The 13,612-nt window shown below is 41.0% G+C and overlaps 2 protein-coding genes across 6 annotated transcripts in view; one reads left to right on the top strand and one right to left on the bottom strand.

Annotated features, from left to right (window-relative positions):
- Positions 1-1,873: 1,873 nt before the first annotated feature.
- Positions 1,874-7,934, bottom strand: LOC120051482 (FUN14 domain-containing protein 1-like). 2 transcript variants are annotated; one of them, XM_038998372.1, is made up of 5 exons: positions 7,879-7,934; positions 7,115-7,295; positions 4,782-4,857; positions 4,080-4,214; positions 1,874-3,555 (listed from the first exon to the last, which is right to left on the bottom strand). In XM_038998372.1, the coding sequence occupies exons 1-5, from the start codon at positions 7,895-7,897 to the stop codon at positions 3,478-3,480; spliced, it is 489 nt and encodes a 162-aa protein (XP_038854300.1). In that variant the 5' UTR covers positions 7,898-7,934; the 3' UTR covers positions 1,874-3,477. The 2 variants fall into 2 exon arrangements, with proteins under 2 accessions (XP_038854300.1, XP_038854301.1); XM_038998373.1 differs by having other exon boundaries at positions 4,086-4,214.
- Positions 7,935-9,033: 1,099 nt separating this feature from the next.
- LOC120051481 (lysine-specific demethylase 6A-like) overlaps positions 9,034-13,612 on the top strand; it is a 46,064-nt gene continuing 41,485 nt past the window's right edge. For all 4 annotated transcript variants that reach the window (XM_038998371.1, XM_038998370.1, XM_038998369.1 and 1 more), the window contains exons 1-2: positions 9,034-9,516; positions 9,655-9,718. In XM_038998371.1, coding sequence (XP_038854299.1) covers positions 9,341-9,516; positions 9,655-9,718 — 240 coding nt within the window. In that variant the 5' untranslated portion in view covers positions 9,034-9,340. The remainder of the gene's footprint in view (positions 9,517-9,654; positions 9,719-13,612) is intronic.

Genomic DNA, 13,612 nt, shown 5'->3' with positions numbered 1-13,612 from the left:
TAATTTGTGTGATAGGCCTAAAATGGTCTCTATCTATCAGTTGTTTAATAAGCCATGCTTCGTATAAAAAGGCAGCTTCTCACTGTACTAATTACTATGAATTATCGTACTATGAATAATGAACATTGCTATTCTAACATGCATTGACGTTTCATCTCTGGCTTTGTCCACTGACTAGTACTACAGAGAGGGTGTTGCGTAACCATACTAATGACAGCTCTCAACAAACTGATTGTGACAGAGTTAACTATTGTATGGTTTGGACCCTTTGGAGCCAGCTGCCTGAAGGCATGGATTAGGTTGTATCTCAATACTATAATTTGTTTCCTGTCTCCTGTCTTTCCTCTACTAATATGAAGTAACTGGTGAAAGCCAGTACCTAGTATATGCATGCACCATATCGAATTTTCCTTTCCTATTTTTTTCAGATCAGTGCAGATAAAGGAGATATGAGGAGAGGTTTAAGTATGAAGATGCAGCCCTTAGATTACGATCAATGGATTAATAACACAATTGCTTTGAACAGCCTGACTGAGGTGTACCGGTATCTGGTGCCACTAGGGCGAGCTGCTATTATAAAACATCCCTTGCAGTTTCCATGGCGCTCATACTCTGGCTTTACCCTACTATTGGTTGGATCTATTGGGGGCTATTGATGATCTGATTGGTTGGTGATGTGGTCATCGGATGGTGGAGAGTGGGTCTCATCTCATTCCCCCCACTCTAATATCCCCCTCTATCCCTATACCATTACACATGGGCACACTCACAGATAATGAGGGAGCGAGATAGAGGTTAAAACAAAGAAAAAGCCAGGACTGGAAAGAGAAAGCGAGAGAAACAGAGAAAGAGAGTGGAAAAGAGGGAAGGCCACACCACACCACAAGAGAGCAAGCGGAAGAGAGAAAGAGAAAAAGAGCAGTTTCCATAGCAACAGGGAGGGACCTGTGGTAGTGTGGTGCTGGCAGCTACAGTAACACACAGTAGAGGGAGGCACTCTGGCGAGGTAACATCACGACTGCCTCTGTTTTCAGCTTCATTCAGCTCAATAGACAGTGAAGTCATTATTTACACAAATCAATATGCCTCTGACAGGACATTATGAAATTACAATAAATCAATACAATTTTATTTAAAAGGTTTTTTGTCAAGTCAATTGACAAAGAGTACTTCATAAATCCCAGAACTAAATCCCTAGCTACAGAAAGCCTATCAGGACTAAACTCCAATTCAATGTGCATTTAATATAATCCCAAAAATCTTTAATTTATTAATTGATATTGTACTCTGTGACAGAGGTAAACACAAAAAATTGACAATTGGTACTTATTTCAGATTGATTTGGTGCGTATCCTTTGCCTCTTTCTACATGCAGTACCTTTCAAAAGCAGATTTCACAGTGTAGATGAATGCACAGACATAGTGGTGAAATATCTTAGTATTGTGACAATGCTCATTCATTGTTGCTGTGACATGCATGGTAGTTATTACAAACCCATCCTCCATGCTGAGACAAGGAAGCATCCATTTCTATTCACATCATAAAATCTGGACATTTGCATTACCGGAACTCATAGACTACACTTACACAGGCAGCCCAATTCTGATCTTTTGCCGAAATTACTGGCAAAAAATCTGACCTGATCGGCCAAAATACCAATAATTTGGCAAAAGATCGGAGTTGGGTTTCCTGTGTAAAGGCAGCCATAGAGCTACTGAAATCTGAAAAGTCATGCTGGCTTTAATAATCAAAATAAGTATATTGTTGAGAAGTTAAACGTGTCAAGATAGACTGTTAATCCACTCAGTGTACACACCAAGCCCTGATTGTATGCATGTCTACCATGCAGTCCAGTGACCACACACACAACTGTTAACATTGCTAACCAACAAAAATCAGGCAACTTTATTTGACAAAACAGAAACATAAGACAAATCCATAGTTATGGTTAGTTGGTTATCAAGATTTCAAAACAGCATTCAGGAAGTCAGAACATAAAAAATGGAGGTTAACGGCAGTAAGAAGTTAATGTGCACTTGGTGAAGTACAGAAACAAATGGAAAATCATACTCCTGACACGTAATATTTAAATAGTTAAAGACACAATATGGAGCAACTGAACACTGACTTTATACTGTGCATTTCCTTCTATCTATAAAACTGATAGTATATTCTACACGTGACTAAATCACATGTTTTCCTATTACTACACTGATAGCAGGTTCACATTTTTTGGAATGAGTCTTGTCCTGGAGGCAGAACTAAGCGAATCCGCTAGATGGGCCAGCTGCAAAGTCAGAATTGGCTATATTGTAAAAAATTATTGAAAACTACATTTAACTTTTTGGTCTAAATTTAAGGTTAGCATTAGGGTTAACAGTGTGGTTACAGTTAGATTTTAAAATCAGATTTTGTGGCTGTGCCAACTAGTGACCACTCTGCAGAGCTGCCTCCAAAACAAGATTCATTATGAAAAACGCTAACCTGAACACTGATATACCTACAGTACATTAGCCAGCGAAGGTGCAGTGATCAGGTGTTGGTATATTAACCCCGTAACAACAGGTCTGCAGACACATTTTGTTGAATAGCACAGGGTGGTAAAACTTTGGTCTGAGTGTAGGGAGAGCTGGGCTGTGTCCCAAATGGCACCCTATTTCCTACATAAGGCTCTGGTCAAATGTAGTGCACTATGGGCATTTGGGACACACCCCTGATCCTAGACCTGTTCTTCCAGGTAAAAGAGGGCACAAGATAGACAGGGGCCGAGTAATCCTATGTTCAGTGTGTGGTACAGTATATTAGTAGTATATCATAGTGTATCAAGAGGTGTCACGTTGTGCACTTAAAGGGACATTTCTAACATTTTCAACATTGCATTCATCATCTCCAGAACTACCCTAACATCAACGTATGTGAAAATGCCATGTTTCTATGTTTTGAAGTCAAAATTAGTTTTTCTAATGTCATCATCTGGTGTGCATCGTGATTTCAACCAATTATGAGTAGGCATTGCTCACTAATTGACTCAAATCACACGATGCACACCATATGACGGTGAACAAATATATATATATATAATATAGCTGATTGAAAACTTCGAAACGTGACATTTTCACATACATTGATGTTGGAGGTAGTGCTGATTATGAAGTATAAAGATTCCATATTCAACAGGCCCAAACAACTGATCCTGGATCAGAAACCACCAGATAAATAGAATAAAAAGAGGGTGGACAAGCTAGACTCAGATCAGTTGGGCAGTAACAGGAAGAGAGCACCCAGGGGGGCATAAAGTGGCAGCTTCACATGTTCAGCCTCCTCCCAAACCCGTTTCATGACTAGTTCCGTGCTGGGAGAAAGACAACGATTCACAGTTAATGACAACATCCCGTGTGGCGACTCAGTTCACAGTAATGACAGCTTCCTTCTTCCTATGTAATGACTTCCTCAGTCGTGAATTGGCCCCGACGCCCTTAGGAGGCCAAGCCCAGGAGGAATCCACCCACAAACCCGCTGGACAGGACAATGTTCTTCTTGACAAACTCTGTGGCCTGCAGAGAGTGGAAGGAGGAGAGAAAACAAGCAGACTGTGAGGTCACCTCCAATAACTGAAGGGTTATAAGTGATAATAGATGGAAAAATAAGATTCTTATACGCAGGGTATACTTTAGTTTCTGCTTGTGATAAATCCAGGAATGTGCTTTTACAGTGTGAGTTCGCTAGAGGGCGCTGTTGCTACATTATTAGTCCATCAAATGGCTGCGGATGACTCAGGTATTTATGAACTTAGCTATTTCCCCCCAAATATGATAATTAAGTATACCTTTTTTTCTCATAAGTACATGCAATGCAAGGCACTGAGAGTCAAGCGGACTGGAAATCCAATTGAATTAAAAAGCAGCTCCCACACCCAGGTACTGGTGTTGGTCTCACGGAATAAATGAACAGTTAGATAAAGGACCAATGAGCACGCACACATCTCAAACATGTTCACCTTTTAGAATCACACAATCCTATAGGCACAATAGCCTACCATAGAGTTATGATTAGGAAAGTCAGGCAGTGTTATTAATACCTTTACCTCCTCGAAGAAGGAGTTAATTTCAGGGGCTGCTTGCTTGGTTCTCTTCTTCAGGTGTTTCTTTGCTTTGTTCACGTCCTTCTCCACTTTCTTCCAGTCCACCTGCACGTAGCCACTGTGATTCGCTATCTGCAGGAGAAGGTGCAGAAAGGAAAATGAGTGAGGATTGTTGGGTTGCATTTGAAGTGGCACTCCGTTCACTTTGTAACATGTGATCTCACATGTGTGGGTCCCGTGTGGCTCAGTTGGTAGAGCATGGCGCTTGCAACGCCAGGGTTGTGGATTCGATTCCCACGGGGGGCCAGTACAAAAAAGTATGAATGTATGTACTTGTAAGTCGCTCTGGATAAGAGCGTCTGCTAAATGACTTAAATGTAAATCTCATTGGTGCTCCCGAGTGGCGCCTTAGTTGATGTGAACTAAGGCACTGCATCTCAGTGCTAGAGGCGTCACTATAGACCCTGGTTCGATTCCAGGCTGTATCACAACTGGCAGTGATTGGGAGTCCCATAGGGCAGCGCACAATTGGCCCAGCGTCTTCCGGATTAGGGTTTGGCCGGGGTAGGCCGTCATTGTAAATAAGAATTTGTTCTTAACGGACTTGCCTAGTTAAAAAAAAATAATAATAATGGAATAGAGATGTGTATTATGTAACTACCTAGCGTCGACTCAATACAAATATGATGCATCTCTTACCTGTAACAACAGGAACCCTCCACCTATGGCAGTAGCAGCTATCTTCCCTACTCTCTGGAACAAGTATCCTGCACACCTGAATGTGAGAGAGAGGAGTGACTGATAGCAGTGTTGTAGTACTCGAGTCCAGGACTCAGACTTGACTCAAGTCACAATTTTCATGGCTCAACTCGGACTGGACCAGAAGTGACTTTGTTGTCAGAAAATCTCTCTGATGGATCATTTAAAATAGGGGGCCTACTAGCTACAACAGCAAATGTTAAAGATATTCTTCAAATGTGCCAACAGTTGAAGAGAATTTAGATTTTTAAATGGTTGGACCACAGCTTTTAGCATTACCAAGGGACTTGTGACTCGACAATAAAGGACTCGGACTGGAACACTAGGGACTAGAGGTCGACCGATTATGATTTTTCAACACCGATACCGATTATTGGAGGACCAAAAAAAGCCGATACCGATTTAATCGGCCAAATTGTATTTATTTATTTATTTGTAATAATGACAATTACAACAATACTGAATGAACACTTTTATTTTAACTTAATATAATACATCAAACAAATCAATTTAGCCTCAAATAAATAATGAAACATGTTCAATTTGGTTTAAATCATGCAAAAAAGTGTTGGAGAAGAAAGTAAAAGTGCAATATGTGCCATGTAAAAAAGCTAACTTTAAGTTCCTTGCTCAGAACATGAGAACATATGAAAGCTGGTGGTTCCTTTTAACATGAGTCTCAATATTCCCAGGTAAGAAGTTTTAGGTTGAGGTTATTATAGGAATTATAGGACTATTTCTCTCTATACCATTTGTATTTCATATACCTTTGACGTTCTTATAGGCACTTTAGTATTGCCAGTGTAACAGTATAGCTTCCGTTCCTCTCCTTGCCCCTACCTGGGCTCGAACCAGGAACACATCAACAACAGCCACCCTCGAAGCATCGTTACCCATCGCTCCACAAAAGCCGCGGCCCTTGCAGAGCAAGGGGAACAACTACTCCAAGTCTCAGAGCGAGTGACGTTTGAAACGCTATTAGCGCGCACACCGCTAACTAGCTAGCCATTTCACATCGGTTACACCAGCCTAATCTCGGGAGTTGATAGGCTTGAAGTCATAAACAGCGCAATTGCGAAGAGCTGCTGGCAAACGCACGAAAGTGCTGTTTGAATGAATGCTTATGAGCCTGCTGCTGCCTACCACCGCTCAGTCAGACTGCTTTATCAAATATCAAATCATAGACTTAATGATAACATAATAACACACAGAAATACGAGCCTTAGGTCATTAATATGATCGAATCCGGAAACTATAATTTCAAAGAAAAAAAAAACGTTTATTCTTTCAGTGAAATACAGAACTGTTCCGTATTTTATCTAACGGGTGGTATCCACAAGTCTAAATATTCCTGTTACATTGCACAACCTTCAATGTTATGTCATAATTACGTAAAATTCTGGCAAATTAGTTCGCAACGAGCCAGGCGGCCCAAACTGTTGCATATACCCTGACTCTGCGTGCAATGAACGCAAGAGAAGTGACAAAATTTTCCTAAATCTGCAGGTTTAAAAATATATACTTCTGTGTATTGTTTTTAAGAAAGGCATTGATGTTTAATGTTAGGTACATTCGTGCAACGATTATGCTTTTTTCGCAAATGTGCTTTTGTTAAATCACCCCCCGTTTGGCGAAGTTGGCTGTCTTTGTTAGGAAGAAATAGTCTTCACAGTTCACAACGAGCTAGGTGGCCCAAACTGTTGCATATACCCCGACCCTGAAGAAAGGCATTGATGTTTAGGTACACATTGGTGCAACGACAGTGCTTTTTTCACGAATGCGCTTGTTAAATCACCCATTTGGCGAAGTAGGCTATGATTCAATGATAAATTAACAGGCACCGCATCGATTATATGCAACGCAGAACAAGCTAGATAAACTAGTAATATCATCAACCATGTGTAGTTAACTTGTGATTATGTTAAGATTGGTTGTTTTTTTTATAAGATACGTTTAATGCTAGCTAGCACCTTACCTTGACTCCTTGCTGCACTCACATAACAGGTTGTCAGCCTGCCACGCAGTCTCCTCGTGGAGTGCAATGTAATCGGCCATGATCGGTGTCCAAAAATGCAGATTACCGATTGTTATAAAAACTTGAAATCGGCCCTAATTAATCGGCCATTCCGATTAATCGGTCGACCTCTACTAGGGACTTGGGACTCAAGGTTGAGTGACTTGACTACATCACCAACTCATACCATGCATTTCATCAGTGAAATGTGTTGATGTGTTTCCTAGGGGCCAAAGATCCAGACATTTGGGTTGCATACCAGCCAGTGACCCCTCCCATCACGATCTGCGTGGTCACAGAGTATTTCTCTGCGAGGGGACCAGAGTTATTCCCAAACACCATGCTCCACCATTGGTGCCTCCGGGCGTACTCTGTTAGGTCCACCACCTCATAGGTCTCATCCTCACTCTCCGGCTCATCCTTTTCTGATAAGATGTCATCTGGGATGAAGTAAAGACATACAAAGAATTTAAACTGTTTTGCTTTCACTTTCTATCATCTAGGCAACCTAGTGCAGGTTTCAGGTCCAAATTCAGTCCAATTTCCTCACAGTCAAGAAACAGTTCCAATGCATCCATCTACATCTTTGCTGTAACTTCATAGTAGTATTGATAGGATTCACAAAACACATTAATTAATTGAATATTGATTTAAAACATGACTGGAATACTTGTTCAGTTGGTAATCCCGTTCACGTCATTACTATAAAGTGTATATCTGCGATAACGGTACAGTAGTCGGGATAGGAGCCATGGGTGACAAAAACAAATAGGTTCACAATGCCAATGGCTGGTATTTGGGTCGATGGGCGATTGCATGCCATTGTTTAAAAATTAGGCTAAATTGCTAGCAACAAAGCTAGCCATCTAGTCACTAAAGTCCACCTGTCAAAAGCCGCAGCTGAACGAATAGCAATATTTGAGTGTTTAGATTTCTTGATATTGGAGCTATCTATATATAGTATAGCTGATTCGTTGTTATAATTCGAGATTATTTTATCCATAAACATGGACTATCACTAACCTTCTTTGCGATCCGCCATTTTGGAGAAAATTACATCAGGATGTTGACTGCTGTATGCAAGCCCCGCCCCTGAGCTTTATAAACCTCTGCTGGCCCCGCCTACAGAATGATGCTTTGCCACATCAGTATTTTAACACTTTGCTCTTTCTTTGAAATGTTGCAGGATGTTGATAATTTCATTTGGAAGCATAAAAATGTTCCATAAAAAATAAGATTCGATTTCCCTCATATTAGATTCAATTTCTGCCCAAAATAGCTATCACTTTATCCCTTGAACATTTAAATTGATTTGAATGTAATTCAAATCTACATCAAATACTGTAACTTATATATAATCAATTGATATCAAAATAAATAGTAAGATTTTATAAAGTAATATGTTCAGAGGGTTTTATGATACATCAAAAAAGCTATTTGGATAATTAGATTTGAGGATTTTACATTGGATGGATATGTCTTGTCTGGGTATTGAGTCTGGGTATTTTGAAAATGTCTACAGCTGGGGGGGGGAGGGGGGGGGGACACCAACAATAATGATTGCTATTCATTTCATTTTCAAGACATGTACAAAAGTGAGAATGTAATTCATAACACAGTAGATATACTGCACATAAATACAGTAGAACTAGCTAGTACATTTTTAAAAATGCAAACAGATCTAATTGGTATCAACCACAAAAATGTATAGGAATGTGGGGCCTAGGGCAAGGATGATGATTATTATGATGTGAACATTGCAGGGTGAGAAATATTTGACAAGTAGTTACACAGTCCTAATCAGAATTTTTACCTCCACACAACATTGCAACGTTTTATTTAGACATGCTTACCCATCAACAGCAAATAATACTGGTATCAAGTATTTGCACAAATTTCTCAGTTGACACTCTTAAATGTATTTAGTAATATGACAGTTTGCATGTAGCTATTTAACATTGTTATTTATGCACTTTTCAAAACAAATCAATCAATTTGAATACCTATACAATATAACCATTATTGCTTTTGAGAAAATAATGAACATGTATAATTGATTTCTGTGGTTTGTAAAAAGATAAATGAAGATGGGTAAAAAAAACTTCATGTCATATGCTGATATTCAGACATATCTATTGGCTGAAGAGGTAGGGGAGGCGTGACTACGGCGGCGCGTGGGTTCGCTTGCTTGTGTGACACAATTATAACAACTTTAAGCTGGTGGCTGTGGGGAATTTTATGGTCAAATAATACTCTTTTCAAACTGCAAGAATTGAACTTCATGCATTACATTTGATTAGTTGCATAAACGGTGCCTAAAAATGTGACGCGAATACTTTTTGGAGGGGTACTTGTTTTCCTGAAAGGATTTACCATTTTGAATTGCGTTTTGATCGTGGAGAAAAGTTTATTCTATCTTAATACATTTTTAGTTTTCCTTCTTTGATTTGGTGGAGTATTTCGTTCGCCCTCTCGTCGCGATTCCATGCAATCGTGCGGAGTCTCGCTCGCTGTTGCTGCCTGCGCTGCTGCTCGGAGTCTCGGCTCGGCTTCTGGTGGTGATGAGGAAAAGAAAATGGCGGCGGGAAAAGCCAGTGAAACCGAGGAGGACTTTCCGACGCTGACAGCCCAAGAGAGGGACAGCTTGGTCGGAATTGACAGGTCGGAGTCAAAGCCCTGCACACACCTCTGGTGTATTCTTAATATTCTGTTCACGCGTTTGCCGTTTTTATACGTTAAATCCATTTGCACGGCAGTGCAAGTGATACTGAACCGCCTGTGTTGTCTTCTTGCTTGCAGCTCACTGTTTGGATTTCAGAGGCTTCATGAAGATGGCGCCAGAACGAAGGCCTTACTGTTGAAGGTAGCTCGCTAAGTTGCAAACACACAGGACCAGCCGGTCCTTGAACCACAACACTTGCACCTTGTACATTCTTGCCCACATAGTAATACGTGTAACTATGTGTAACTAACATAGCCAGTCCACTCTCAGGTGAGAGCACGGACTCTGGTTAACCATACACCCATCACACGATGTGCGCAGAGCGACCCTGCGGCTACGCAGGGTTCCTACCCGAGTTCTTTCCCTGGCTAGCTAATCCAATAGTGAAAATGAACGGCTTTTCCATTGCATAAACACATTTTAGTAACCCAACTGGCTATTTTCGTTATTAGGGTGGCCTTCCATTTATCTAACTCGTCAACTTAGCTATTTGTTAGTCACAGGCTTATCATATCAAATGTTTCTACCGAGCTGGTTTGTATTGGGTGCAGTAGAAATGGCTAACAAGCCTGGTAGCTGAAGAAGCTAGCAAATTAACGTTAGCCAGCTGGCTGTGTAATATAACATCTCAAGTACATACTTGCGGGCTAGTCATTTATATTGATAAGACGAACCACCACATGCTAACCTTTTAATTTAGCCTGCTAGCAAATGTCTAACTAGTCCCCTGTTAGTTTGATAACGTTAACTAGCTTGTGGAACGTGCGTTGTTGGACTCTGGAGTTGGCCAGCTCATTCTGAATGTTAGCTAGCTAGAGATACAGTGGTCAGGGACATATAGAATTTGGCTTTTTACAGATAACATCATTACTGTGATATAAGCGTTAGGTAACGTTTTGTAGCCAGCTAGCCAAATCTACCGAGCATGATAAAGTGACCTTACTTGTTTTAATGGCTATTTAACGTTCTATCATGGAGTAGACTTCCCATGGTGCCAGGAAAGTATGTTTGCTTGCTGCACTGTCTGGCTCGTGCAAAATGTATGCATGAATTTGAGCCGTTCTCGTACCCCGGAGTTGGTGTTGATTGTGTAGAGCTCGAGACGGGCTTTCGCTATGTTCCAATGGCTGCTAACTAACGTTAGCTTAACGCGTTAGCTGTTTGGATAGCTAGCTAGTAATGGCTGCTTGGGCCGGTCCAAGATGGCGGGACAGGGAGTAGTGACACCGAAATCTAGCTATCTGGTGAGCTCAATTAAAACATCTATCGAACGAAATTATATGCAATTCGTTAGCAGGTTTTGATTGACCCCTTTAGCCGTGGGGCTTATGTTGGTTTGTTGACAGTTTTCATTGACCCTCTGTGGATGGGTCCCTTCGTAGCTAGGTTTTGCATCCCAGCATCAACCTGTAGCTAGCACATTGGACAGTGAACAAAGGGCAAAGTTGCACACAGATTTATACATTTTTGCTCTTTATATTGAATTTTTTATTTTCACAGTTGGTGTTTACAATTGGAGGAAGCTTCTATCCCCATACTATGTTGCCACCAAAAAGAAGGGATTGGCCTCCTAGGGTGCTTAGAAAGTAGGCTTGCTGGCAACGTAAACAAAAACGCATAATCTATTGCAAATTCAAATCACTGGAGAGATGATGGCAAACTGGCCACACCACTATGCCAGCCAGTTCAAACCCTCACCAATTCAGCCATTCTCCCTGCATTATTTCCCCTGGTATTTTTTTTCAGCAGCGGTGGCAAAGTTGGCTTTGTAGTGGGAGCGTGGCTAATGGAGCTGTCACTGACTGAAATCTTAGCGTCCCGCTTGTCCGCAGAGACTATGTTGATATTTTAAAGTTAATTTCCTGCAATTCTACATGTTTTGCCATGTGGCTGAGAGAAATGCAGTTTTAAAGCTAATTTCCTGCAATTCTAGACATTTTGCTATAGCTTATCCTGTGTTCTTACGCTATTTGAGTGACTCAAATGTAACAAAATCAATGGGGACCCCATGCCATGACATTTTTAGAATTTGATTCTCCTGACTGTCTAGTTTGTATTTTGGTGATTGTTAGTTATCAAAGGTGATCTTATTTAAAAAATAATAATAAATATATATATTTTTTTTACGTACTTTATATCTGGGTTTAGTCATCTTTAATTTTACACTGAGAATGTTTAACATCCCGATAAATAATTATATATAAATATTTAATAATAATGAATACAAGGGAAAGACTGCACTGTCTCAGCATTTAGCTGGGACTTTATACCCATGCATTCTGTCCACATTTATTATCTCCAAAGTGATGCAGGGGTCCAATGAAGGAATGACCCCGTTGTCTCTTCATATCCGAGATACAGTTAATTTTAAAATGTCATGTCGGTTTTTTGTTGCTCTTTAGGTCTCACTTTAAAGGTTGCTTAGATTCATATTGTATAGGTTAAAGGTACTCCTTATATCCCTACTCTGAGAAGTGGGTGGGCAGATGCTAGCGGGATGTCACATACTAAAACCAGCCCCTTGCACTTTGGGGAATGCAGCCCTTGGCCAAACTGCCCCATGTAACATTACTAGCTACCCTACACCCTGGTATTCACCCCAGCCATCACATGACACACTCCTAGGGATGTGGTCAATTTAAATCTTGACCTTAATGGAACATATTTTTCATGCACTAAATGAATGACCCGTATGCGTTTCTGCTGCATTGCACCTGGTTTTGCAATTGTCTTGCTACTCTCTAAAATGTCTATTTTGATGTAGCCCACCTCCATCAGCTGTTTTATATGGCGCATTGACCTCCAGGGATAAGTTTGGACATTATGATGATAAAACCAGTAGCCTATGTGAAGCTACTGACTTAACATTTGTAAGACAGTGTCACTTTGTTTTTTAAACAGTGACCTTTTTCCTCAATTGGTTTGAGTTCCATTTTTATATCACTTGTCTCCTGATTTTTTTATTATTTTTTAAAAATGTTTTGCTGTGAGGTGTTCTACCACCTCATTATCTTCTTCTATAGCTTTATTAGTTTTGAGTGTCTGCCCTGTCTGGAACGGTGCACAGTCGCTCTGTTGCACAGCTATCTACGCCCAGATAACGCAGAGTTCAACTCCACTGACAGAACTGGGTCACTGTATCGCCGCCACTGGATTAAGTGGCAACTACATAGAAATAGAATGAGTAGAACTACAACAGGTCTTACAGTGAAATGCTTACTTATAAGCCCTTAATGAACCAACAATGCAGTTTTAAGAAAAATAAGTTAAGTTAAAAATAATTTAAGAGCAGCAGTAAAATAACAGTAGCGAGGCTATATACAGGAGCTACCGGTACAGAGTCGATGTACTGGGGCACAGGTTAGTCAAGGTAATATGTACATGTAGGTAGGGGTAAAGTGACTATGCATAGATAATAATCAGAGAGTAGCAGCCGTGTAAAAGGGGGGTGGACAATGCAAATAGTCTGGGTAGCCATTTATTTCATTAGCTGTTCAGGAGTTTTATGGCTTGGCGGTAGAAGCTGTTAAGAAGCCTTTTGGACCTAGACTTGGCGCTCCGGTGCCGCTTGTCGTGCGGTAGCAGAGAGAAGTCTACGACTAGGGTGGCTGGAGTCTTTGACAATTTTTAGGGCCTTCCCCTGATACTGCCTGGTATTGAGGTCCTGGATGGCAGAAAGCTTGGCCCCAGTGACGTACTTGGCCGTACGCACTACCCTCTGTAGTGTCTTGCGGTCGGAGGCCGAGCAGTTGCCATACTTGCGGTCGGAGGCTGAGCAGTTGCCATACCAGGCAGTGATGCAACCAGTCAGGATGCTCTCTATGGTGCAGTTAATTAGTCCCTAATCTATGGATTTCACATGACAGGGCAGGGGTGTAGCCATGGGTGGGCTTGGGAGGGCATAGGCCCAACCACTTGGGAGCCTGGCCCACCCACTGGGGAGCCAGGCCCAGCCAATCAGAATGGGTTTTTCACCACAAAATTATTTTATTACAGCCAGAAATGCTCCTCAATTTCATCAGCTGTCTGTGTGGC

Source organism: Salvelinus namaycush, chromosome 7, assembly GCF_016432855.1.
Source record: "Salvelinus namaycush isolate Seneca chromosome 7, SaNama_1.0, whole genome shotgun sequence".
Classification (NCBI taxonomy): domain Eukaryota; kingdom Metazoa; phylum Chordata; class Actinopteri; order Salmoniformes; family Salmonidae; genus Salvelinus; species Salvelinus namaycush.
The sequence above is the reverse complement of the archived record's forward strand: the minus strand, read 5'-3'. Positions and strand labels throughout refer to the sequence as shown.

Bases quoted from the DNA above. Each gene is read 5' to 3' on its own strand.
- LOC120051482 (XM_038998372.1), bottom strand. The intron at 4,858-7,114 runs GTATGCAACCCA...TCTCACATTCAG, and splicing joins ATGGGAGGGGTCACTGGCTG to GTGTGCAGGATACTTGTTCC. The intron at 3,556-4,079 runs GTATTAATAACA...CACTCTCTGCAG, and splicing joins CCTTCTTCGAGGAGGTAAAG to GCCACAGAGTTTGTCAAGAA.